This window comes from Aquarana catesbeiana, linkage group LG13, assembly GCF_042186555.1.
Source record: "Aquarana catesbeiana isolate 2022-GZ linkage group LG13, ASM4218655v1, whole genome shotgun sequence".
Classification (NCBI taxonomy): domain Eukaryota; kingdom Metazoa; phylum Chordata; class Amphibia; order Anura; family Ranidae; genus Aquarana; species Aquarana catesbeiana.
In genome coordinates this window covers 234,452,705-234,477,930 of record NC_133336.1, presented here as the reverse complement: position 1 = coordinate 234,477,930, position 25,226 = coordinate 234,452,705, and the positions used below count along the sequence as shown (strand labels likewise).

The window sequence follows — 25,226 nt, the reverse complement described above, 5'->3', positions numbered from 1 at the left end:
AAAAGCATGAACATTTTGAAAAAAAAAACAATATTTTCTACTTTGTGTTTTAAAAGAAATTCAATAAAATCAAATTTCATCATAAATTTAGCCCAGAATGTATTCTGCTACATGTCTTTGGTAAAAAATCCTGATAAGTGTATGATAATAGGTTTGTGTAAAAGTTATAGAGCCTACAAGCTATGCTACATATTAGTGAAAATTGAGCAATCCTGATGTACTGATGGCCTATCTCATTTCTTGACACCCTAAAATGTCAAGACAGTACAAATACCCCCCAAATGACCCCTTTTTGTAAATATTACAGTCCAAGGTATTTAGTAAGAGGTATAGTGAGTTTTTTGAAGTTACAATTTGTTGCCCACAATAGTTTGGAAAATTTAGAATTTTTTTTTTCCCCACAAAATTGTCATATTAACAAGTTATTTCTCACACATGGCATAGATAAACTTGCAATTACACCCCAAAATGTATTCTGCTACTCCTCCTGAGTATGGTGATACCACATGTGTGAGATTTTTCCACAGCCTGGCCACATAGAGAGGCCCAACATCCAAGTAGCAGCGTCAGGCGTTCTAAAGGCATAAATTACACATTTTGTTTCCTGAGTACCTATCACACTTTTGAAGGCCCTGGAGCACCAGGTCAATGGAATTAGATGTGGCCGATGATCACGAACAGATGTGCCAGATGATCATGGACAGATGTGTGCCAGATGATCACGGAAAGATGTGCCAAATGATCACGGACAGGTGTGCGCCAGATGACCACGGACAGGTGTGCGCCAGATGACCACGGACAGGTGTGCGCCAGATGACCACGGACAGGTGTGCGCCAGATGACCACGGACAGGTGTGCGCCAGATGACCACGGACAGGTGTGCGCCAGATGACCACGGACAGGTGTGCGCCAGATGACCACGGACAGGTGTGCGCCAGATGACCACGGACAGGTGTGCGCCAGATGTTCACAGACAAATGTTTAGTGGGGCAGATGTTCACAGACAAATGTTTAGTGGGGCAGATGTTCAGTGGGACAGGTGTTTACTGGGACAGGTGTTGGTGTTTTTCACTTTTTGGGGACACTAGCTGGGTGATCAGTGTGTAAAAAAGCTGTAAATAAAACAGCTCATACACACTGATCCCCAGCTCGCAGATCCGCTCTCCTTCTCCTCACTGACTCTGTGTGAGAAGAAGCAGAGCCGATCACCTGGAAATGGGTTTGTTTACATTACATGATGGCTGTGATTGGACACAGCCATAATGTGATCAGGAGGGCCAATCACAGAGCCCTCCTGCTGTACGAGGTTGCCCAACAAATTGATTATCAATATTTGTCCTCCCTCATAGACCTCAGAAAAAGGTTTGGATTTTCTGAATTAGTAAATTCTGTGAAACTGGGCTCAAATTAACCCCAGGCATGTTATCTCATCTATAATCACTAGCAATGCTGATTCCGGCCTCACGCTTTCTGCTGATACCATTCATTCTCCATAAGAATATATATATACAGGGAGTGGCGCTGTGCATGAGGGGATAATTGCCGTATATAATTATCTAATGATAAATCATATTATGAGAACCAACACAAAGATGTGAAGAAGTATACATAAATATCCCGCATAGGGATCGGTAGATGCTAAGAAGAGAGTATAGATGCAGATGGTTGTTCAATATAGCCTGGATACCATAACCCAATGACCCTAATTATCTCTAATGGTGCTATATAATGTGCAAATAAGTGCCAAAGTGTCAAGTGCAGTCCAATAAAACATACCAGCCCTTGCTGAAATAACCTACAAGTGATATGAAAAGGGGGTATCCACAACCCTCTAAGGTGCAGTGCTAAAAAATTAAGTGGCAAACAATTTTATAATGGGTAGATCTATATCTATAAGGGGTATCCACAACCCTCTAAAGTGCAGTGCTAAAAAATTAATTAATTAAATTAAATTAAATTGCAAACAAATTTATAAACAATTTTTAGATCTATATATATATATATATATATATATATATGTAGGAAGTGATATTATAGGATTAGTGGTGATTAACAAATAAATTAATAATAGCACAATTAAATAGCAGCATGAGATCACATGTGAAAATGCAGAAAAAGGTAAAAATCCAGCAAATCGTTAGAAAGTTCTTGTAAAATCTTCCACCCGACAACTTCCAGATTCTATAAAGATACAATCCCCCTGTTGTGATTCCACTCACCGGAACGTTATACCCCTGCAGGGGTATAAGCATAAGATGTTTCCACTCCAGCCGGTCAGATCCAGGATGTCGATCGAATCTTTGTGGTCACTCGTCTCTGATTGCCTAGTCCAGATCAGCCTCTCCAACAGAGCAGGGGGACGGGGGGGATGGATAATCCCCTAGTACAATCCTATCTCCAGCCGGACATCCGCTCCAATGGAATTATATGTAATAAAAAAGTTGTGTCCACATAGCGTAACTCTTTTTTTCAAAAAAAGTTTATTATGTAAAAAATACAATCCAATAAAGAGGAGTTACTCCAAGAAAAATAATAAGTATAAAAGGAAAAGAATGGAGGAGCATACAAGCTCGCTGGCTCCCTTTGCTGTCCCGGGACGCAGCGTAGTTTGCAACTACCGCTTGCGTTCCACCGGTCAGCTAGCAAGAACCACAGCGGCAGGAAGTGACGTTGTGCGTACCAAGATAGTCCCGCCTTACGCGTTTCGTCACACGGACGTCATCGGAGGCGCCTCCGATGACGTCCGTGTGACGAAACGCGTAAGGCGACCGGTGGAACGCAAGCGGTAGTTGCAAACTACGCTGCGTCCCGGGACAGCAAAGGGAGCCAGCGAGCTTGTATGCTCCTCCATTCTTTTCCTTTTATACTTATTATTTTTCTTGGAGTAACTCCTCTTTATTGGATTGTATTTTTTACATAATAAACTTTTTTTGAAAAAAAGAGTTACGCTATGTGGACACAACTTTTTTATTACATATAATTCCATTGGAGCGGATGTCCGGCTGGAGATAGGATTGTACTAGGGGATTATCCATCCCCCCCGTCCCCCTGCTCTGTTGGAGAGGCTGATCTGGACTAGGCAATCAGAGACGAGTGACCACAAAGATTCGATCGACATCCTGGATCTGACCGGCTGGAGTGGAAACATCTTATGCTTATACCCCTGCAGGGGTATAACGTTCCGGTGAGTGGAATCACAACAGGGGGATTGTATCTTTATAGAATCTGGAAGTTGTCGGGTGGAAGATTTTACAAGAACTTTCTAACGATTTGCTGGATTTTTACCTTTTTCTGCATTTTCACATGTGATCTCATGCTGCTATTTAATTGTGCTATTATTAATTTATTTGTTAATCACCACTAATCCTATAATATCACTTCCTACATATATATATATATATATATATATATATATATATATATATATATATATATATATATATATATATATATAGATCTAAAAATTGTTTATAAATTTGTTTGCAATTTAATTTAATTTAATTAATTAATTTTTTAGCACTGCACTTTAGAGGGTTGTGGATACCCCTTATAGATATAGATCTACCCATTATAAAATTGTTTGCCACTTAATTTTTTAGCACTGCACCTTAGAGGGTTGTGGATACCCCCTTTTCATATCACTTGTAGGTTATTTCAGCAAGGGCTGGTATGTTTTATTGGACTGCACTTGACACTTTGGCACTTATTTGCACATTATATAGCACCATTAGAGATAATTAGGGTCATTGGGTTATGGTATCCAGGCTATATTGAACAACCATCTGCATCTATACTCTCTTCTTAGCATCTACCGATCCCTATGCGGGATATTTATGTATACTTCTTCACATCTTTGTGTTGGTTCTCATAATATGATTTATCATTAGATAATTATATACGGCAATTATCCCCTCATGCACAGCGCCACTCCCTGTATATATATATTCTTTTAGACTTACTCTTTGAGGGTACACTTTGGTGCCCTCTACTTACATAGGGGGGCTGCAGTTGCAAATATAACCTGTAAGCGCGGATCTACTGTCTATAATAACATTCATTCTCCATACACAAGGAGATTATAGCACAATACGAGTCATGTCAGTGGTATTCTGTGCTCATCCTGTGTATGGAGATATCACCGTTTCTACACATGGAGGAAAATATTGGGGGGGTCTACTCCATTATAACATTTTTCTTATAAAATTATATTTCCTGGAGATTTATAAAGTGATCTAATATAAATGATTCCAATAAAGAGAAATTAGTTCCATTCATGTAGAGAATAGTAGCATTCATTCCTGGGGGAGAAATTAATTTTTTTTGGTAACATTCTTCTCTTCTTCTACAGATTGTGTACTTTCATGACAGACAGTTCCTGCCCCTACCTGGCATCTGCAATAAGAAATAACCAGACACTGAGGACACTGGACCTGTCTGACAATAATCTGGAAGGTCCCCGTTTCAGGGATATTATGGAAGCTCTGACAACGAGCTGGATAGAGAAATTAGTGTGAGTAGAACAGGAATGACTGAGACAATAATAACAATAATATTCTGGGACAATATTGAAAAAAACGGAATAACTTAGCGCCAAAAAATACAAATATAAATCACAAAATGTTTGCCAGCAGCAGTGAAAATGTAAGCTCTACCAGCATCACTGCAACTCAAAAGTGTAAAAACAAACACAGCGCTTAGCTAGTGCAAATTCACCAAACATGAAATTAAATTAAATATATAAAGTCCCATAATTGTGAAAATAAGTGCTTGTGCTCCAATTCCAAATATGAAAATTGGTGCTCCACGGTTTAGTGTTCAGACGGAGTGCCCCACACTAGATGGCAAATTTACATGCTGAAATTTGCCATCTAGTTTTGTTGTTTAAACTTCATCTAAAAACTGGTTTATTGCACGAATGCAAAAATAATAATTTATAAATGTTTACAATACAATACTAATTGTTCATTAAGAGAAAATGCCTAGTGTAATACCTAAAAAATACTTGGTCATTATATAATGAACTATATAGTTTGGAAGGAATATTTAGGTGGACTGATCTATCCTTATTGATTAAAGGAATCCCTAATATTAATAATCTGAGATGAAACAGTTGAGATCCAGCTCAACATTTATCCCCTGAGGGGTCAAAGTTTGGAGTTCAAATATCTATTTGGTCTTGTTTTGGGATATTTGTTTTACCGTATTTGAACCCCGCCAATGTCCCTTAATTCTGTCAATGGCATAGAAAGTCAGTTCAGCTGGGCTTTTGTTATGCTTAAAGCTTGGTTCATACTGGTACGACAAACGCTCCGACATTGGGAGCTCATGTAGCATGACGTGTGAAAATCAATGTTTCCCTATGGGAGCCGTCTTAACTGGTCCGACACAAGTTGGTCCGACTTTGAAAATGCTCTCTGCACTACTGTGGTCCGACTTTGATCCTACTTCAGCCCATTGAATACCACTAAAGTCGGATCAAAGTTGGATCGCCGTCTTGACTGATCCAAGACTAGATGGCAAATTTCAGCATCTAAATTTGCCATCTAGTGTGGGGCACTCATTCTGAACACTAAACCGTGGAGCACCAATTTTCATATTTGGAATTCGAGCACGAGCACTTCTTTTCAAAATTATGGGACTTTATATATTTAATTGCGTATTTAATTTCATGTTTGATGAACTATTTGCACTTGCTAAGCGGGGTTTTGTTTTTACACTTTTGAGTTGCAGTGACGCTAGTAGAGCTTCCATTTTCACTGCTGAATCTTTTATTAACACATCAGTTTGTTACACAGACAGCAGGAATCGGCCCCGCCCCCCGACTCACGTGTCACTGAATTTGATTGACAGCAGCGAGAGCCAATGGCTCCTGCTGCTATCAATCTGTCCAATGAGGACCCCAGACAGTGGCTGGAGCTGCTGTGCTTGTTCTCATCACTGGAATGATTGGGTTCAAGTAAGAAAAAGGGGGAGGGGCTCTGGAAAGCGCTGCAGCACAGAAGGATAGAATGCATTAAGGTGAAAAACCTTGAGACTTTACAACTCCTTTTAATAATGCCATGAATTAGTCTTTTCCTAATATCTTGTTAAAGCCTTATATTTAATTTATTTAGATAACTGGTAAAATAGATGAGATTATGGGTGGTCATTGTCACTGTGAATCTTTGCCATCTCTGTTTGCCTCCTCTGACTGGAGGTTATCTTAACCACTTCAGCCCCAGGAGGATTTGCCCCCTTAATGACCAGGCCATTTTTTGCGATACGGCACTGCGTTGCTTTAAATGACAATTGTGCGGTTGTGCGACGTTGTACCCAAACAAAACTGACGCGGTTTTTATTTTTTGCGCAATAAACAAAAAAAAGCGATATTTTTGAAAAAATATATAAAAAAACTAATTTATTCATCATTTTAGGTCGATATATATTCTTTTACATATTTTTGGTAAAAAAATTGCAATAGGCATATATTGATTGGTTTGCGCAAGTTAAAGCATCTGCAAAATAGAGGATAGATTTATTGCTTTTTTTTTACTAGTATTGGCTTTGTTCAGCGATTTTTAGTGGGACATTGCGTGGGACAGGTTTGCGCAAAAGTTATCGCATCTACATACTATGGGATAGATTTAGGGACTTTTATTTTTTTTTTAATTGTTTTTACTGGTAATGGTGGTGATCTGTGATTTTTTTTTTTTTTTTTTAGCAGGACTGCAACATTGTGGCAGACAGATCGGACACTTTTGACACTATTTTGGGACCAGTGGCATTTAAAAAGTGATCAGAGCTCAAAATAGCCACTGATTACTGTATAAATGTCACTGGCAGGGAAGGGGTTAAACACTAGGAGGCTATTAAGGGTTTAAATGTGTTCCCTGGGTGTGTTCGAACTGTAGGGGGATGGGCTGCCCGGGACATGACAGAGATCATGACATGTCACTAGGCAGAACAGGGAAATGCCTTGTTTACATAGGCAGCTCCCTGTTCTGCCTGTGTACAAGGTGATCACGGGTCGCCTGCGGAGATCGAGTCCACCCAACCCACGGACACGGTCCCACGCCGTGCAACAGCGCCTGCGCAAGCCGCCGTACAGGTACTGTGATTCGCGCAGGGGAGCCAAATTGCCCCAATATATCAGGTCGTCAAGTGGTTAACAGAAGGGCCCCACAAACAGAAGGATAACAAATATATCCAATTATATATCCTGGAATTTATCCCTGTCCCAACACTAATTTAAAGACAAATCAGGTGGGACATTGTGGAGCACTATCTATCCTTTATGTTATATCAGGGGTCTCCAATGTCCTGGTATCAGTGGAAGTAAACAATGCCATAGGCTTTTTTGATCAGTGGGAGTAAAAAATATTACACCATTGGTATCAGTGAGAGAGGAATAGTGCTCCATCATCATACACACCCAAAAGGTTACCTCCTCAAAATGTATTATAGATCACAAAAGTATAAACAGATCCCCCAACAACACCTCCCACCCCTCATATCCCATCCTACAACCCATCCCCTACCTATCATTACCCTCCCAAATACTACAACAAATGAGCCCCTTCTCTAAAAAGTGGATGTGGCCCTCCTACCTGGAGCTGGGGTGGGTCACCCACAATAGACCCCCCTAAAAATCCCTACTACTAGCACCTATAACAAATGGAAGGATTTAACCCATTTAGGCAATGGTCTAGCTGGCAATTCACCTTAATACCACATTGGGCAAATGAAGTGCACTAGAACTAGAACCATTTGCATAGACCAGTATGCAATGACACAAATCTGCCATGTAAATAAATATGTAGTGACTTAACCCTACAATGGTAATGATAATGTACTGCTTGTATCTGATATTAAGCAAAAGGCAATATGACAGTCTCTGAAAATTGGGTCAGTACAAGCAATATCTAATCATGAGCATAAACCAACTAGATGTCCATCATCTGAAGGACTGGATGGATGCATGGAAGGAAGGTAAGCCGCATGTTGGGTAAGCTGCAGTAAGGGTGTGTACCCATATAGCTATGAGAACTGTTCCTGTCAGATCTAAGTTGTCAGATCTGTGGTAACACACTGTTGTAAGACATGCAGTGAATGCATTTAAACCGCCAGAGAATGTCCACATGAACGGGAGCCATAAGCAGACTATAGGAGAGAGCAGGGGAGCTTTTCAAGCAGTATCATATTCCGTGCCCTTGTGCCATATTCACATACTGTACCTATAACCTCTCCCTCCCACATAATTTGTAATTGGTTTGGCCTGTGTTGCTGGTCTGGTCCTGTGGTGTATAGGAACTCCCCTCCCGCACAGCTGATATGACAAATATCCAAGACACAGAGGGGTCTTATGGCACTTACAGTCCCTGGTAGATGGGTCTGGCTTCCACAGGCAAAGATCAAGGCTCCCAAGTTGCTCCTCCTGAAGCAAATGTGATGTATGCTGGTAGCAGCTTGCTGTGTATGACCCTCAGTTCAGCTCAAATGGGTTATGCTATGTTTTAGGTTAGGATACCATGTGGTGCTGCAGGTGGTAGGGGATCCGCATCCACATGTCGACATGTTTCGTTTCACCCACCAGAACTTTGTCAGAACGTACAGAGATATAATGCCCCCTCATTGCTGTCAGAGGGAGGAATAGTGCCCCATCATTGGTGTCAATAGGAGGAATAGTGCCCCATCATTGGTTTCAGTCGGAGGGATAGTGTCCTGTCATTGGTGTCAGTGAAAATAAAAGTGCCATGTCACTGGTGTTAGTGGGAGGAATAGTGCCCCATCGTTGGTGTCAGTGGGAGGACTAGTGCCCCATTGTTGGTGTCAATGGGAGAAATAGTGCCCCATCATTGGTGTCAGTGGGAAGAATAGTACCCCATCATTGGTGTCAGTTGGAGGAAGAGTGCCTCATATTAGTGGAAGGAAAAGTGCCCCAAGGGCCAGAAAAAGGCAAATAAAGGGCCACATTCATCCAGTGGGCCGCAGTTTTAGAGAGCACTGAGCTATTCCATTACTCAGCTTCTTATAGATTTTGCCTGAAGGCCAGGAAGGGAGCCAATACATTCTCATGCAAGGCATTGGTTACTTAATGGTTACAGGTCATGCCCCTGGGACCAGCCCAGTGCCATGGCTGAAGACCAAATAACATTAACTTAGATGCCCAGGGGGTGCATCTCAGACCACACCACCTTGGGGACCCTTCATCACCTGACTGCCACTACTCCCATGCAGAGCTGACTGTTCCTTCTTCCTTCTCTGATTATCCTAACATTGCTCTTTAAACAAGGCTGTCACCCAAACAGTTTACTCAGTTTCTCTGGAAACACAAGGCCAGGCAAATAGTGCTTCTTCATAACTTTACTGTAGGATGTAAAATGCAGGCAATGCCTAATAACAATCCTAACAGTTTGCAGTAGGGACACTAGGGGCTAATGTGGTGCTTAGATTAGCTCTTTCTCTCTCTCTTCTGTAATGAGACATCCCACCTCACAAATCTCACATTCATTTCAAGTCCATAGAGCAGTATCTCTATTATCGGCTACCCTAGCCTGGGAAAACAAAGTCTTTAGCCTACAGACTCATTTCAGAACCTTCTCAGTTCCCTCAGTTCACCCCTAACTAATTCCTCCCCCTTGTATTTAAAGCCTCAGCACAGGGGGGTGCAGAGAAATAAAACTATAAACTCTTAAAAAAGATCTAATACAAAAGATTCCAATAAAGAGAAATTAGTTCCATACATGTAGAGAATAGTTACGTTTATTCCTGGTGGGAGAAATTAATTTTCTTCTGGTAACATTCTTCTCTTCTACAGATTGTCCATTAATCACCTGACAGACATTTCCTGCCCCCATCTGGCATCTGGAATAAGAAATAACCAGACACTGAGGACACTGGACCTGTCTATAAACAATCTGGAGGGTCCTCATTTCGGGGATCTGATGGAAGCTCTGACAACAAGCCGGATAGAGGAATTACAGTGGGTGTAACAGGACTGACTGAGACAATAATATTCTGGGACACATTAACATTAGAACCATGATAAAAATTCTTAAACTGGGTGCACATGAATCAAAATGTGGTCGGTTCAGCAGGGCCAAATTTCTATCTGTGTAGTCCTCCCAGTTAGACAGAGACTGATCGTTATATCAGCTTCTGTCCAATGGTCCTGCTGAAAAACCTTCTTCTATTAATGACTTGCAGCCAATCAGCTGTACTCAGCTCTAATCAGTGTATTCTGACAGCAGCAAGTCCTTACTGTCAGCATACAATGTCCCAGTGGAGGGATTCCTGCATCTACCTTGTGTGTGCAGATGCCGGAATCTATTTTTTTTTTCATTCAGCCCACTTGCTGAATATGAAAAGCTATGCTTGTGTACTCAGCTTTAGAATGTAAACAAGATTGATTAGATTGTATGCTGTTCTGAGCAGGGCCCTCTTAATCCTATTGTATTCCTTATTCTGTGCTTTCCTTCACATCGCCAAAACATTGAATTTCATCTGAACTATATGCTGAGAAATGTGAAGTTGGATTGAGGTCAGGAGGAGGGGGTAATGTGAGAAGAGAAGCCGACTATCTGACTGCTTGATCAGCTGGATCTGCCGACAGGGTTCCAGCATGAGTGTTTGCCTATGATAAAAAAGCAGGGTCTGGAGGATCGTATTTCAGGGAATGCAAGTCAGTGCCTCACAAAATACATCATAGACTGTGTTCTGCTTTAGACCATAGACTGTGTTTTGCTTTACACCATAGACTGTGTTTTCTATTATATATGATATTACATAAACTGTATCAAGGTATTCCGAGTATACCACAATTCGGTGCTTTTTCATGTTATTCATGAAGTTACTCGGGAAATCCAGAAAATCAGTACAATAGTATTAAAGTATTATAAGGTAAACGGCATATTATATTCATGGTGTAATATGAATTCATCAACAAAGACGATGTGATATTTATAGTAAGGAGAAAACACATGTGAATAGTGTTCTTAAGGCAAGTGGGTGATCTTCATGTATTCAGGGTCCACAAGTAAATAGAAGGGGTAAATACGCTTACCAGAAGGGATGGACACGCTCACCATATGGCGGGGTGTCATTAAGGCTTATGGATCTACTGATCCTGGGAGTGCTTGCTGGGAGGTGCTGGTGATGGGTTCCAGTGGTCACATCCGAAGCAGCCTTGGATAGGAGATGGTTTATGGATCCTCAATGGATGGATGGGTTCCCCTCTTACAGTGAACAGGCGGCAGAGAAGTGCAGCTTTCACCACATCAGAAAAGGATTCATGCAGGGGAAAGAAAGAATCTCCACATAGTGCATGAACCAGTAAAAAAAGGTTTATTGGAAACCATCAAAAAGAGGGATACTTCACAAACATCAGATAAAAATTGATAAAAGTAGTGATCACAAATGAGATAAAAAAAATCACGTGGTAACAGGGTATAAACGGCTTCAGTAACCCGACATGTTTCAGACGATGGTCCTTCTACTGGGGCTTACAGACTTATACCTGGTACCACGCTTACATATACAAACAATAAAGATGGAAATGGCAATCAGCTGTGTGTGCCACCGCTGGATGACCAAACAGACCTATCAAAGAAGAAAATTGAGTGTATGACCTTCCTCCTTAAAGCATGTGATAAGACCAGCCAATCCAGGCTTCAGGTGCTAGGTCACGTGCCGGCATCATAGGGGATGATGTCATCGCGCACCGGCAGCTGCGCTCCAAGCCTCACTTTCAAACTGAAAAGAAATCAGTGAGGAGATATAGCAGCAGGTAAAATAACTCCGCCCAACCGCCTGCAATCAGCGTTTTATTTACACTTCCGTAGACACAGGAAGTGACTGGGATACGAGCGCCCGGCTCAGCTGCGCAATGACGCTGATTGCAGGCGATTGGGCGGAGTTATTTCACCTTATGCTGTATCTCCTCACTGATTTCTTTACAGTTTGAAAGTGAGGCTTGGAGCGCAGCCGCCGGTGCGCGATGACATCATCCCCTATGATGCCGGCATGTGACCTAGCACCTGAAGCCTGGATTGGCTGGTCTTATCACATGCTTTAAGGACAAAGGTCATACACTCAATTTTCTTCTCTGATTGGTCTGTTTGGTCATCCAGTGGCGGCACACACAGCTGATTGCCATTTCCATTTTTATTGTTTTTATATGTAAGCGTGGTACCAGGTAAAAGGCTGTATGCCCCAGGAGAAGGACCATCGTCCGAAACATATCGGGTTGCTGAAGCCATTTATATCCTGTTACCACGCAATTTTTTTTATCTCATTTGTGATCACTACTTTTATCCATTTTTATCTGATGTTTGTGAAGTATCCCTCTTTTTGATGGTTTCCAATAAACCTTTTTTTACTGGTTCATGCACTATGTGGAGATTCTTTCTTTCCCCTGCATGAATCCTTTTCTGATGTGGTGAAAGCTGCACTTCTCTGCCGCCTGTTCACTGTAAGAGGGGAACCCATCCATCCATTGAGGATCCATAAACCATCTCCTATCCAAGGCTGCTTCGGATGTGACCACTGGAACCCATCACCAGCACCTCCCAGCAAGCACTCCCAGGATCAGTAGATCCATAAGCCTTAATGACACCCCGCCATATGGTGAGCGTGTCCATCCCTTCTGGTAAGCGTATTTACCCCTTCTATTTACTTGTGGACCCTGAATACATGAAGATCACCCACTTGCCTTAAGAACACTATTCACATGTGTTTTCTCCTTACTATAAATATCACATCGTCTTTGTTGATGAATTCATATTACACCATGAATATAATATGCCGTTTACCTTATAATACTTTAATACTATTGTACTGATTTTCTGGATTTCCCGAGTAACTTCATGAATAACATGAAAAAGCACCGAATTGTGGTATACTCGGAATACCTTGATACAGTTTATGTAATATCATATATAATAGAAAACACAGTCTATGGTGTAAAGCAAAACACAGTCTATGGTCTAAAGCAGAACACAGTCTATGATGTATTTTGTGAGGCACTGACTTGCATTCCCTGAAATACGATCCTCCAGACCCTGCTTTTTTATCATAGGCAAACACTCATGCTGGAACCCTGTCGGCAGATCCAGCTGATCAAGCAGTCAGATAGTCGGCTTCTCTTCTCACATTACCCCCTCCTCCTGACCTCAATCCAACTTCACATTTCTCAGCATATAGTTCAGATGAAATTCAATGTTTTGGCGATGTGAAGGAAAGCACAGAATAAGGAATACAATAGGATTAAGAGGGCCCTGCTCAGAACAGCATACAATCTAATCAATCTTGTTTACATTCTAAAGCTGAGTACACAAGCATAGCTTTTCATATTCAGCAAGTGGGCTGAATGAAAAAAAAAATAGATTCCGGCATCTGCACACACAAGGTAGATGCAGGAATCCCTCCACTGGGACATTGTATGCTGACAGTAAGGACTTGCTGCTGTCAGAATACACTGATTAGAGCTGAGTACAGCTGATTGGCTGCAAGTCATTAATAGAAGAAGGTTTTTCAGCAGGACCATTGGACAGAAGCTGATATAACGATCAGTCTCTGTCTAACTAATACATGAAGATCACCCACTTCACTTATTCACATGTGTTTTCTCCTTACTATAAATATTACATTGTCTTTGTTGATGAATTCATATTGCACCATGGACATTGCTCCTAGTAACTGGAGTTTGTGTTTTCATTTTATTTACTGCGATTTGTAATCACCATTACGTGTACGATACGTTACTATACACATCATTTATATATTTAGGGTGGTAATTCACCCCTTTTGTTTTCACTTCACTTAGCGCTGCATTTATTTTTCTGTTTACATTTTTGCACGGTTATTATACCAGTGATGCTGGCTGCTATTATATTTTGTATATAACTTCTTTCTAGTAGCGCAACAATATTCATCATCTTTTTTTGGCATATTATATTACACACCAACAACTTTGACAATATAACAAACCAACAAACCAACGATACTCAGGACCTCAGAAGTATAGCTCTGTTGTAGCTCTGTTGTATTATATTAGAGAACAACAATATCAGCAAATTAAGGAGCCATGTGAAATATATGAAATCTATTTTCAGAGATCTGTTATTATAACTTTCTGGTGGTGTATAGGACCGTGCGGCTGTGTGGCTGATTCCAGGGCCTGGGATCGGGCTAAGAAACAGGTCTGAGTGGATGCAGGCCAAAACATTCCAATTTAGCGCTTACTCCCAGAAGATCTGCTGGTGGTGATGGGTCCTCTGTTCCCCACTGACACACCCGGTTAGAGGTGGAGGACCACTCGAACCTGGATAACTTAAAGTGATTGTAAAGAATCACATTGTAAAACAACCCATTCAGTTTAAGATAGAAATGAAACATTTGTGAATAGATATAAAAATACAATTATAAATACCTTTTTTACCTTTTTAAAAAGTGATCATGTTCCCTCTTGTTCACAGCTGCATAAGAAGAACTGGGGGAGGAGAAGCAGCAGCACACTAAGCTTCCCAGTGAATGGCTGTGCAAGGGGGCATATCAGGACAAGTCTGATCATTGGAGGAGAGCACACTGAGTTCCCAGCATAGCTAGAGAACGGATCACGGTGTGTTCTCCTGCTTGGTGTGTTCAGTTTTTAATAGGAGAGCAAAGGGACTGACAGGAACAACAGGGATTTCACATAAAGGAAGCAATACAAAGAGAACAGGAGACTTTCTCATACAAGTACATGGTACAGCAGGCACATATCAGGACTATGAAGTGTTGGGGTAACAAACTCTTTAAATGTTAGTAAGTCACAGATGTATAATAATGCATTGAAATTAGGCCAAAGACTACCAGATGATGCATTAAGCAAGTGTATTATATCAAAGCAGGTAAACAATGCAAAACTTGGAATCAAGCAATAAACAATTCAGAGTTGCAGAACTAATAATGCAAATTCTGGCCTAACATAGGAGAAAATACCTAACTTGCATCAATATAAGTCCAAACGTTATCTGAGGTAACTATTATTGAGCAAAATCAGACCCAAAATAACTTTAACATGTTCCTCAGTGCACTATGTTGAGACACCCCAGATGCAGGTATCCGTAAGTGCTACTAAGTGGGGTACACCTTGAAGGTGGTGGTGACAAAGTGCCTGGTGCCTTAATGCTAGCACTGGCCGACTTGCAATGGGGCCTGTGTCTCCTCTCGCCAATATTGCCAGGTGCAGGTCCAGTTCGACACACTGGGCAGTTAGTGGATCCAGTCATCAGGTCCCAGAGGATCAGTCTCTCAATGCTGGATTACACACATGCGGTCTCTGGCAGCCTCAGTATCAGGTTCATTCTCTCTCTGATGTAGGCAGTTAGGCATCACCAGCAAGACCTCTCTGTGCAGCCCTCTTTGTCTCATTCAGTGGTGGCATGTCCCACAGCAGACCCTGTCTTCCTCTGGCAAAATACCCCCAGTGTCTCTCAGACATGAGGCGCAGACTCTGTCCTCATCGCTCTCTTCCCTTCTCTTCTGAGTCCTTTCATTGGCTCACTCTACACAGATTCTGAGATGGGGGTGAGGGTGGAAAACCTACACATGCAGACAAGTGCTCAGCCTGCAGCCATACACACAGTTGAGAGGAGAGCCGGCATCCACATCCACCGTCTGCTCTCCCTTATCGAGCAGATGATGAGTGGGTTGGAGAGACGCACAGAAAACCCATGGGCACCGACCTATATGATCATATGACAACTGTGATTGCCTGTCAAAGCTGTCCCAAGATCGAATGCTCTTGATCACTAGTATGCATCACAAACTTCCCGTGACAGTTCAGTTACTGTGATGGGAGCGTGCTCTCAGCACAGTAAACTGTTTACCATTAGACACATAAAGGCGGCCACTCTGCGTTAAAGTCCACCCGCAGAGAGGCTGCATATATGTGTGCAGCCAGCAGGAGGTGGTTAAAATACATGAGATTTTAGAAAGTCAATCTTACAACTAAGAGCAATAAGAGCCTTAAACAAATGTATTTTATCCGACACAAATATTCACTGTTTAGTGTGCGGGGATATCCCCATTACTTCCTATGAATAGAAAGCTCTTATCAGCAAAGATAAATAGAATATCAGATACAAATCATCCCATCCAATCACTAGCAATGGTGATTCCGGCCTCACACTGCCTGCTGATACTATTCATGCTCCATACACAAGGAGATTATAGCACAATACGAGTCATGTCAGTGGTATTCTGTGCTCATCCTGTGTATGGAGATATCACCGTCTCTACACATGGATGGCAATATTGGGGGGTCTACTCCATTATAACATTTTTCTTATAACATTCTGTTTCCTGGAGTTTTATAAAGTGATCTAATATAAATGATTACACTAAAGAGAAATTAGTTCTATTCATGTAGAGAATAGTTACATTCATTGCCGGGGAGAAATTCAACTTCTTATGGTAACATGCTTCTCTTCTACAGTTTGGATAATAATAGCCTGACAGACATTTCCTGTCACCACATGGCATCTGGAATAAGAAACAACCAGACACTGCGAACACTGATCCTGTCACATAACAATCTGAAGGGTCCTCATTTCAGGGATTTGATGGAAGCTCTGACAACAAGCCGGATAGAGGAATTGCAGTGAGTATAACAGGACTGACTGAGACAATAATATTCTGGGACAGTTTAAAAATCTTATATTGTAAATAAATTAATCAAATTTTCTGACTCCCTAAGTAGCCAATCTAAAGCTGGCCATAGATTGATGTATATTCGGCTGGTTCACCAGGGACTGGCCAAATTTTGTTTAGTGTGTGGCTGTAGCAAAAGAGACTCCACTGCACAGGTAGATCCAGACCGGAGTAAACAAATCCTTTACCTCTAGGAGAGAAAAGCCCCAGGTGCTGGCTAATGCTGAGACAGGCAGGAAATGTACGAAAAGTTCTGGACAGTTCTCCCGGTGGGTGGCTGTCCAGAACTTTCCGTACATTTCCTAGTGTGCGGCTGTACTTGTTCAACAGAATTTGATTGTTAGATTAATGTCTGTCAAGCAGACAAGTTGGAAAATGTTTGTTAGTCAGTGGTTATAGCCACTGATGCATGTATTCTTACAGTGCTGGATTCCGCGATCAGACTACAATTTCCCAGCAGGTGGGATTTCTCCATCTACCTTGCTTCTGTGGATGGAGGAGCCTGTTCATGCTTTCTTTTTTGTACATCACAAGACACAGAGCAGGCATAATAAACATGACTACCTGGGTTATGTGCCACCTATAGAGAAATGGACACTGGCAAATAGGGATGAGCCGAACACCCCCCGGTTTGGTTCCCACCAGAACCTGCGAACGGACCAAAAATTTGCACGAACGTTAGAACCCCATTGACATCTATGGGACTCGAACGTTCGAAATCAAAAGTGATCATTTTAAAGGCTAATTTGCATGGTATTGTCCTAAAAAGGGTTTGGGGACCCGGTTCCTGCCCCAGGGGACATGTATCAATGCAAAAAAAACTTTTAAAAACGTCCGTTTTGTCGGGAGCAGTGATTTTAATGATGCTTAAAGTAAAAAAAAAAAAAAAAGTGAAATATTCCTTTAAATATCGTACCTGGGGGGTGTCTGTAGTATGCCTATAAAGTGGCTCGTGTTTCCCATGCTTAGAACAGTCCCTGTACAAAATGTCATTTTTAAAGGAAAAAAAGTCATTTAAAACTGCTTGCGGCTTTAATGTAATGTCGGGTCCTGGCAATATGGATGAAAATCAGTGAGAAAAACGGCATGGGTACCCCCCCCAGTCCATTACCAGGCCCTTTGGGTCTTGTATCGATATTAAGGGGAACCCCGCACCCAAATTAAAAAAAGGAAACAGCAGTATACAGGCTCTGTACTCTGAACAGCAGTATACAGGAGGTGCAAACAAGACAGGGACTGTAGGTTTGTTGTTAAGTAGAATCTGTTTGTAATTTTTTTAAACTGGTACATTTTTAACGTGTTTAGCTCCAGCCAAAAAATCTATTTTAAGCTTTTTGGAAAACATAGGTAAGGGTTATCACCCCTGTGACATTTGTTTTGCTGTCTGTGCTTCTCTTCAGAAGATTTCACCTCACTTTTTGTCCCAATGACAAATGTTTTTTGAAAATTTGGGTTTTTTTGTGAAACAAGGATTGGTGATAAAGCATCAGTGGAAAGGAGAAATGTTTTTCCCATATTAAACTCTTACAGGAGAGAATTTCCCTTCCTAGGGGTAGATTTCATCTCACTTCCTGTTGTCTCCTTCCGTTTGCAAGTAGGAGTCGTTTGTAAGTTGGATGTTTGAAAGTAGGGGCCTGCCCTATATACTCAGCAGAAATTTGGGCCTTAGGTGTTGTTGTGGCCACAACACTGTAAGCCCTCACAGGGCCCTGCTGTGAAATATTAGATCAAGAATTGTAATTACATGCCCTGTCGAACAGGGGCAGAAAAATTGGGCCTTTGGTGGTGGTGCTGGTGCCACAACACTGTAAGTCCTCACTCGCTCTTGGTGGGCGCAGAAACGGGCCCTGCTGTGAAATATTGGATCAAAAATTGTAATTACACGCCCCTGTTAAACAGGGGCTGAAAAATTGGACCCTAGGCACTGGTGCTGGTGCCACAACACTGCAACCCCTCACAGATACTCTAGTTGGAATGCAGGAACGAGCCCTGCTGCAAAGAACCAAAAATGTTCTTACAAGCTAGCAGCGTGCTCATTGAGGAGGAAGAGGATAATTACTCAGGATAGTCACTCAGCATCAGCATAGGCAGTCTTTGAAGGGATCTGAGATTTCAAAAAAAATTATTCGGTTACATCAGCATCAGGTGCTTGGTAGCTGGTGGTGATCCAAGACTGATTAATTTTTATAAAGGTCAGTCGATCGACCGAATCGGTGGACAGACGCACCCTGTGATCAGTTACAAAGCCTCCAGCAGCACTGAATGTGCGTTCCAAAAGAACGCTGGATGCAGGACAGGCCAGTAGCTCAATTGCATACTGTGCAAGCTCTGGCCAGTGATCCATCCTCAAGGCCCAGTAACCCAGAAGATTTTCGGTGGGAAAGGTGTCCAAGTCAGATCTTGCCCCTAGGTATTCCTGCACCATGTAAAACAGACGCTGGCGATGGTTGCTAGAACCGATCATACCTTGGGGCTGCGGACTAAAAAATTGTCTGAACGCATCGGTCAGACGGCCACCTTCTCCACCGCTCCTTCTTTGACTGACCGAAGCCTCAGCAGCACGTTGTCCAGAAACAGGAGTTTGTAACCTCCCAGTCTCTGGGAACGCGTTGCACAGACCTTTCTGCAAGGCCTCCCGAAGATGTTTCATCCTCTGCTCCCTCTGTGATGGCAAGATAAGGTCCGCAACCTTACCCTTGTAACATGGATCAAGGAGGGTTGCCAGCCAGTATTGGTCCTTCTCCTTGATACAAAGAATACGAGGATCCTTCCGCAGGCTTTGCAGGATCAGGGAGGCCATGCAGCGTAGGTTTGCTGAGGCATTCGGTCCGGAGTCCTCTGGGTCACTAAGGACGACATGGTCCGCAGCCACCTCCTCCCAGCCACGTAAAAGTCCATGTGTTTCTTGGGACTGATCCCTTAAAGATTGCTGCTGATGCTGAGTGCCAGGCTCCACCTCCATACCGACACAATCCTCCTCCTCCTCATCCTCTTCCTGTGTGATCGGCGGGCACGCAGGAACACTGTCCATTATTCCACGCAGCGTGTGCTCCAACAGGTGGACAAGGGGGACAGTGTCACTGATGCATGCACTGTCACTGCTCACCATGGTCGTTGCCTCCTCAAATGATGATAGGACAGTGCATGCATCCCTGATCATGGCCCACTGGCGTGGGGAAAAATAAACAAGCTCCCCTGACCCTGTCCTGGTGCCATAGTCGCACAGGTACTCATTGATGGCCCTCTGCTGCGTGTGCAGCCGCTGCAGCATGGCCAACGTTGAGTTCCACCTGGTGGGCATGTCACAGATTAGGCGGTTCTTGGGCGGGTTAAACTCCTTTTGGAGGTCTGCCAGCCGAGCACTGGCATTATATGACCAGCAGAAATGCACACAGACTTTCCTGGCCTGCCTTAGGACATCCTGTAAGCCCGTGTACCTGCCCAAGAACCGCTGCACTACCAAGTTAAGGACGTGAGCCAAACAGGGCACATGGGTCATTTGTCCCTGTCAGAGGGCAGAGAGGAGGTTGGTGCCATTGTCACAAACCACCATTCCTGCCTTAAGTTGGCGTGGCATCAGCCACCTCTGAACCTGCCCCTGCAGAGCTGACAGAACCTCTGCCCCAGTGTGGCTCCTGTCCCCCAAGCACACCAGCTGAAGCACCACATGGCATCTTTTGGCCTGCATACTTGCGTAGCCCCTTGAACGGCTATGGAGCACCGCTGGTTCCGAGGACAAAGCACAGGTAGAGGCCATGGAGGAAGAAGAGGAGGAGAGGGTGGAGGAGAGAGGTGTCTCACAATCATTAGTAGTGGCATTTTGGAGGTGTGGTGGTGGAACAACCTCCAACACTACTGCACCTTGTCCTGCATCCTTTCCAGCTGCCAGCAGAGTCACCCAATGTGCTTACTTAGGTAACGTCCCTGTCCATGCCTGCTGGACCATGAGTCAGTGGTAATATGCACCTTACCACTGACCGCCCTGTCCAGCGAGGCATGGACATTGCCTTCCACATGCCGGTAGAGAGCCGGAATCGCCTCCTGTGAGAAAAAGTGGCGTTTGGGTACCTGCCACTGAGGAACCGCACATTCCACAAACTCACGGAAGGGGGCAGAGTCTACCAACTGAAAAGGCAGCAGTTGAAGTGCTAGCAATTTTGCCAAGCTAGCATTCAACCGCTGGGCATGTGGCTGGCTGGGAGCGAACTTCTTTCGGCGGTGCAGCAACTGGGGCAGGGAAATTTGCCTGGTACAATCTGACGTTGGTGTAACGAAAGCAGATTGCCCAAAAGTACTTGGCTGTGACACACCTAATTCTACACCTTCATTCCTCTCAGTGAAGGTCTCAGAGAGGACTGAAGGTATAGTGGGGTTGGGGATCTCAGCTGATGAGGAGCAAGAGAAGGTCCTCTTTGTTCTTTGGTGTGGGTCTTTTAGATATGTTTGCCAATGAACTGCATGGCAGGTCAACATATCTCTGGTCAAGCATGTGGTGCCCAAGCGGGAGATGTTTTGGCCACGCGAGATACGCTTGAGACATATGTTGCAAAGAGCAGCGGTGCGATCTGATGCACTCATCTCAAAAAAGGCCCACACCAAAGAACTTTTGGAATAATGCGCAGAGACAGCAGCGCCCTGCACATGCGGAGCTTTGGGGTGTGATGCAGTCAGTGTGCTGCCCTTAGACTGGCCCCTGGAGGGCATCATGCCTCGTTGGTGATGTGCCTCCTCCTCTCTCCTATCAGGCACCCACGTTGAGTCAGTGACCTCATCATCCCCTCCCTCCTCATCACTGGAGCAAACCTGGCAGTATGCTGCAGCAGGGGGAGCATGACTGCCAGATTGCTGTCCTTCTTGGGCACCCCCTCTGTCCGTGCTCACGTTACTGCCTTCATCTAGCTCAGTATCGTCATCAGAGCCTTCTAAACGCTGGGCATCCTCCTGGAGCATGTACCCAACACTGTGGTCAAACAGTTCGAGGGACTCCTCAGGAGGACACGGTGGGGCTAGGGAAGGAGTCACTGATGCTATTGAGCCGAGGGAAGAGGCCGCGTTGGCAGCTGCTTTGCCAGACAAAGTACCCTGAGCATGGGTGAGAGAGGATGAGGAGGATGAAGACGGCATCCACTCGACCAAATCTTCCGCATGTTGCGGCACAACACGGCCAGCTGCCGAAAAAAGGCCAAGCGTGTCTGACGGCCACGTGCTGATGGGGATGCACCGTCTCCATGACCAGCACTGTTGCCTCTAGACACAGAGCCTGCTTGCCCTGTAGCTGCACTAAGCTGGTATATATATATATATATATATATATATATATATATATATATATATATATATATATAGAGATAGATAGATAGATAGATAGATAGATAGATAGATAGATAGATAGATAGATAGATAGATAGATAGATAGATAGATAGATAGATAGATATATCTGATACTGCAGCTAGCAAAATCAAAAATCAACTGCCTGCCTGTAGTATGAGAACACCACCAACCTTCTACAGGTAGCTTTAGCTGAACACTGTGCAGAGCTCGCAAAAAAATAACTTGTAGCTTATTTAGCTGCCTGCGGTAGTGATAGGATCAGGAAAACACCACCAACCTTCTACAGGTAGCTTTAGCTGAACACTGTGCAGAGCTCGCAAAAAACTAACTTGTAGTTTTAGCTGAACACTGTTCAGAGGACGCACTACACTAACTTGTAGCTTTAGCTGAACACTGTTCAGAGGATGCACTACACTAACTTGTAGCTTTAGCTGAACACTGTGCAGAGGTCGCACTACACTAACTTGTAGTTTTAGCTGAACACTGTGAGGAGGAGGCACTACACTAACTTGTAGCTTTAGCTGAACACTGTGAGGAGGACGCACTACCCTAACTTGTAGTTTTAGCTGAACACTGTGCAGAGGATGCACTACACTAACTTGTAGCTTTAGCTGAACACTGTGCAGAGGTTGCACTACACTCACTCGTAGTTTTAGCTGAACACTGTGAGGAGGACGCATTACCCTAACTTGTAGCTTTAGCTGAACATTGTGCAGAGGTCACACTGAACTAACTTGTAGCTTTAGCTGAACATTGTGAGGAGGACGCACTACACTAACTTGTAGTTTTAGCTGAACACTGTGCAGAGGTCACACTAAACTAACTTGTAGCTTTAACTGAACACTGTGAGGAGGACACATTACACTAACTAAATAGTCTAGCTGCCTGACTGTGGTACTAATAGGATCAAAAGAACACCAGCAATTTTCTTCAGGTAGCTGTAAATACTGTAAAAAGACAAGCCTGCCTGTCAGTAGGAAGATAACAGGAATGGATCTAGCTAAACTGAATACAGTTTGTATGTATATATATATATACAACACCTGGGATGCATATATATACACAATACACTGTAAGTGCAGCTAACTCACTGACTGTCCTGCCTAATCTAGCTAACTCAAATAAAATGACACTGTCTCTCTCTCTCTCTAAGCACGCCGAAACACACTACACAGGGCCGCCGTGTAGGCGGCCTTATATAGTGTGGGGCGTGTTCTAAACCCCCTGAGCCATAATTAGCCAAAGCCACCCTGGCTTTGGCAAATTACAGCTCTCTCTACTGACGGTGCTGTAATTGGCCAAGCATGCGGGTCATAGTGCATGCTTGGCCAATCATCAGCCAGCAATGCACTGCGATGCCGCAGTGAATTATGGGCCGTGACGCGACACAAGCATTTGGCGCGAACGGCCAATATTGTTTGCAATTCGACGAACGGGCAAACAGACGATGTTCGAGTCGAACATGGGTTCGACTCGAACACGAAGCTCATCCCTACTGGCAAACAAAGACAGGAAGTCCCACCCTCTAGAACACTGCCTCCCAAGGAAAATATCAGTTTTTTCACCAGTGTCAGAAGGTGATGGTCACCTATGTGCAGCGCTCTGGACAAGCATTGCCATATTCTTAATGGTACCTGTAGGGATCAAGAGATTGATCCCTCCAATGGAAGAAAAGTTCACTAAAAGATGATGTATACACTCTGTGGATGCTTTAGTTTCTTGTCTTAACACGAATCTTACTTGTCTGGTAGAGAAAGTTCAGGTCTTCAAGGATCCAGCAGGTAAAAGTCTAGAGACCTTGCCGAAGGCATCTTTTGCTTTGGTGGGGGATACTATGCAGCTGGCGGTGGCAGCCATTGTGTCTGTCAGAGTTTTAAGGATTGAGTAAAGCACCTGGTTAAGAAAGACTCTGCAGGTGCTGAGGAGGATTCAGTTGAGGATTTGCCTTCAGTCTTTTTGTTTTTTTAAAGATTTTATCCAGCAGATCTCGCACCTACTTTTGTTAGCCTTTCACATGCGCAGAGTTCTTTGGGAGCTGATCTGCTAAGAAGTTATCAACATGAGGATTGCTTATATAGAGCGGATTTGGAGTCATATATTCAGAAGATCTCAGGCGGAAAATGTTCTCTTCTCATGCTTAGGAATAAGGGTAAGCTTCCTCATAGGGCATCTGCTGCTTCTACGTCAGGATATGCTTCCTCTCTGCGCAGTGTTGCCAACCACCAGTATTTTTATTGGCAGTCAGTAAAAAATTAGCACTTTTCTCCTGCCAGTAAATGAAAAAGGTTGCCAGTAAAAAATATGGCTGTGACGCTTGGCCGAAACCATCCTAGTACTTGCTACAGTGTGTTCGGCCTGTGCCAGCAGTGTGTCACATGAAGTCATGATGCAAGGGAACGGAGCAGCTGGAGCCTCATTTGCAGGTCTGCAGAACAGGGGAAAGGCAAGCTGGGAGTGGACACTGGAGGGACCACCTGGCATGGAGAGAAAGGGTCATTGACTCTCCATGCCAGGAGGGGACATGTCATGTTGGTGAGGTGGCATCATCATCTGTGCTGCAGCACACTGCTGTCAGTGTCACTGTGAGAGTCAATTCCCTGAGCTACTTATTTACTATCGAAAATAAAATAAGAAATATGTGTTTGCCCTAATATCTACCTTAAATCACTTGATAATTGCATATTCTACTTGTTTGTAGCATAAATACTGAAATTTGCACTTAAAACTGTCATTTTGTCTGTGTTTAGATATACCAATAAAAACATGACAGTGCCAGTAAATTGTGGGTGTTGTGTCAGTAAATTTCAATCTGGTAGATTGGCAACACTGTCTCCGCAGTCTTTTCACTGATCTCAAGTCTCAACCTCCAGGAGGAAGCCTCCGGTCAATTTTGCAAGCAAAAATGGGCCCTTAAAGTGATTGTAAAGGCTTGCTTTTTTTTTTAATAACAAACACGTTACACTTACCTCCTCTGTGCAGTTGGTTTTGCACAGAGCAGCCCAGATCCTCCTCTTCTCAGGTCCCTCTTTGCTGCTCCTAACCCCTCCCTCCTTTGAGTGCCCCTCAGCCACCAGCTTGCTACAGGTTGTCACCCAAGCTGAGTCAGAGCTCCATGTATCCATGCAGACATGGAGCCCAGACCTGGCCCTGCCCCCTCTCTCCCCTGATTGGCTGACTGACTTTGATTGATAGCCATGGGAGCTAATAGCGCCGCTGCCCTGTC

General features: G+C 43.5%; 1 protein-coding gene across 1 annotated transcript in view; it reads left to right on the top strand.

Annotated features, from left to right (window-relative positions):
- Positions 1–25,226, top strand: part of LOC141116714 (ribonuclease inhibitor-like) — an 82,610-nt gene that overhangs the window by 2,309 nt on the left and 55,075 nt on the right. Inside the window, exons 2-3 of the mRNA XM_073609107.1 lie at positions 4,349–4,510; positions 16,457–16,621. Coding sequence (XP_073465208.1) covers positions 4,349–4,510; positions 16,457–16,621 — 327 coding nt within the window. The remainder of the gene's footprint in view (positions 1–4,348; positions 4,511–16,456; positions 16,622–25,226) is intronic.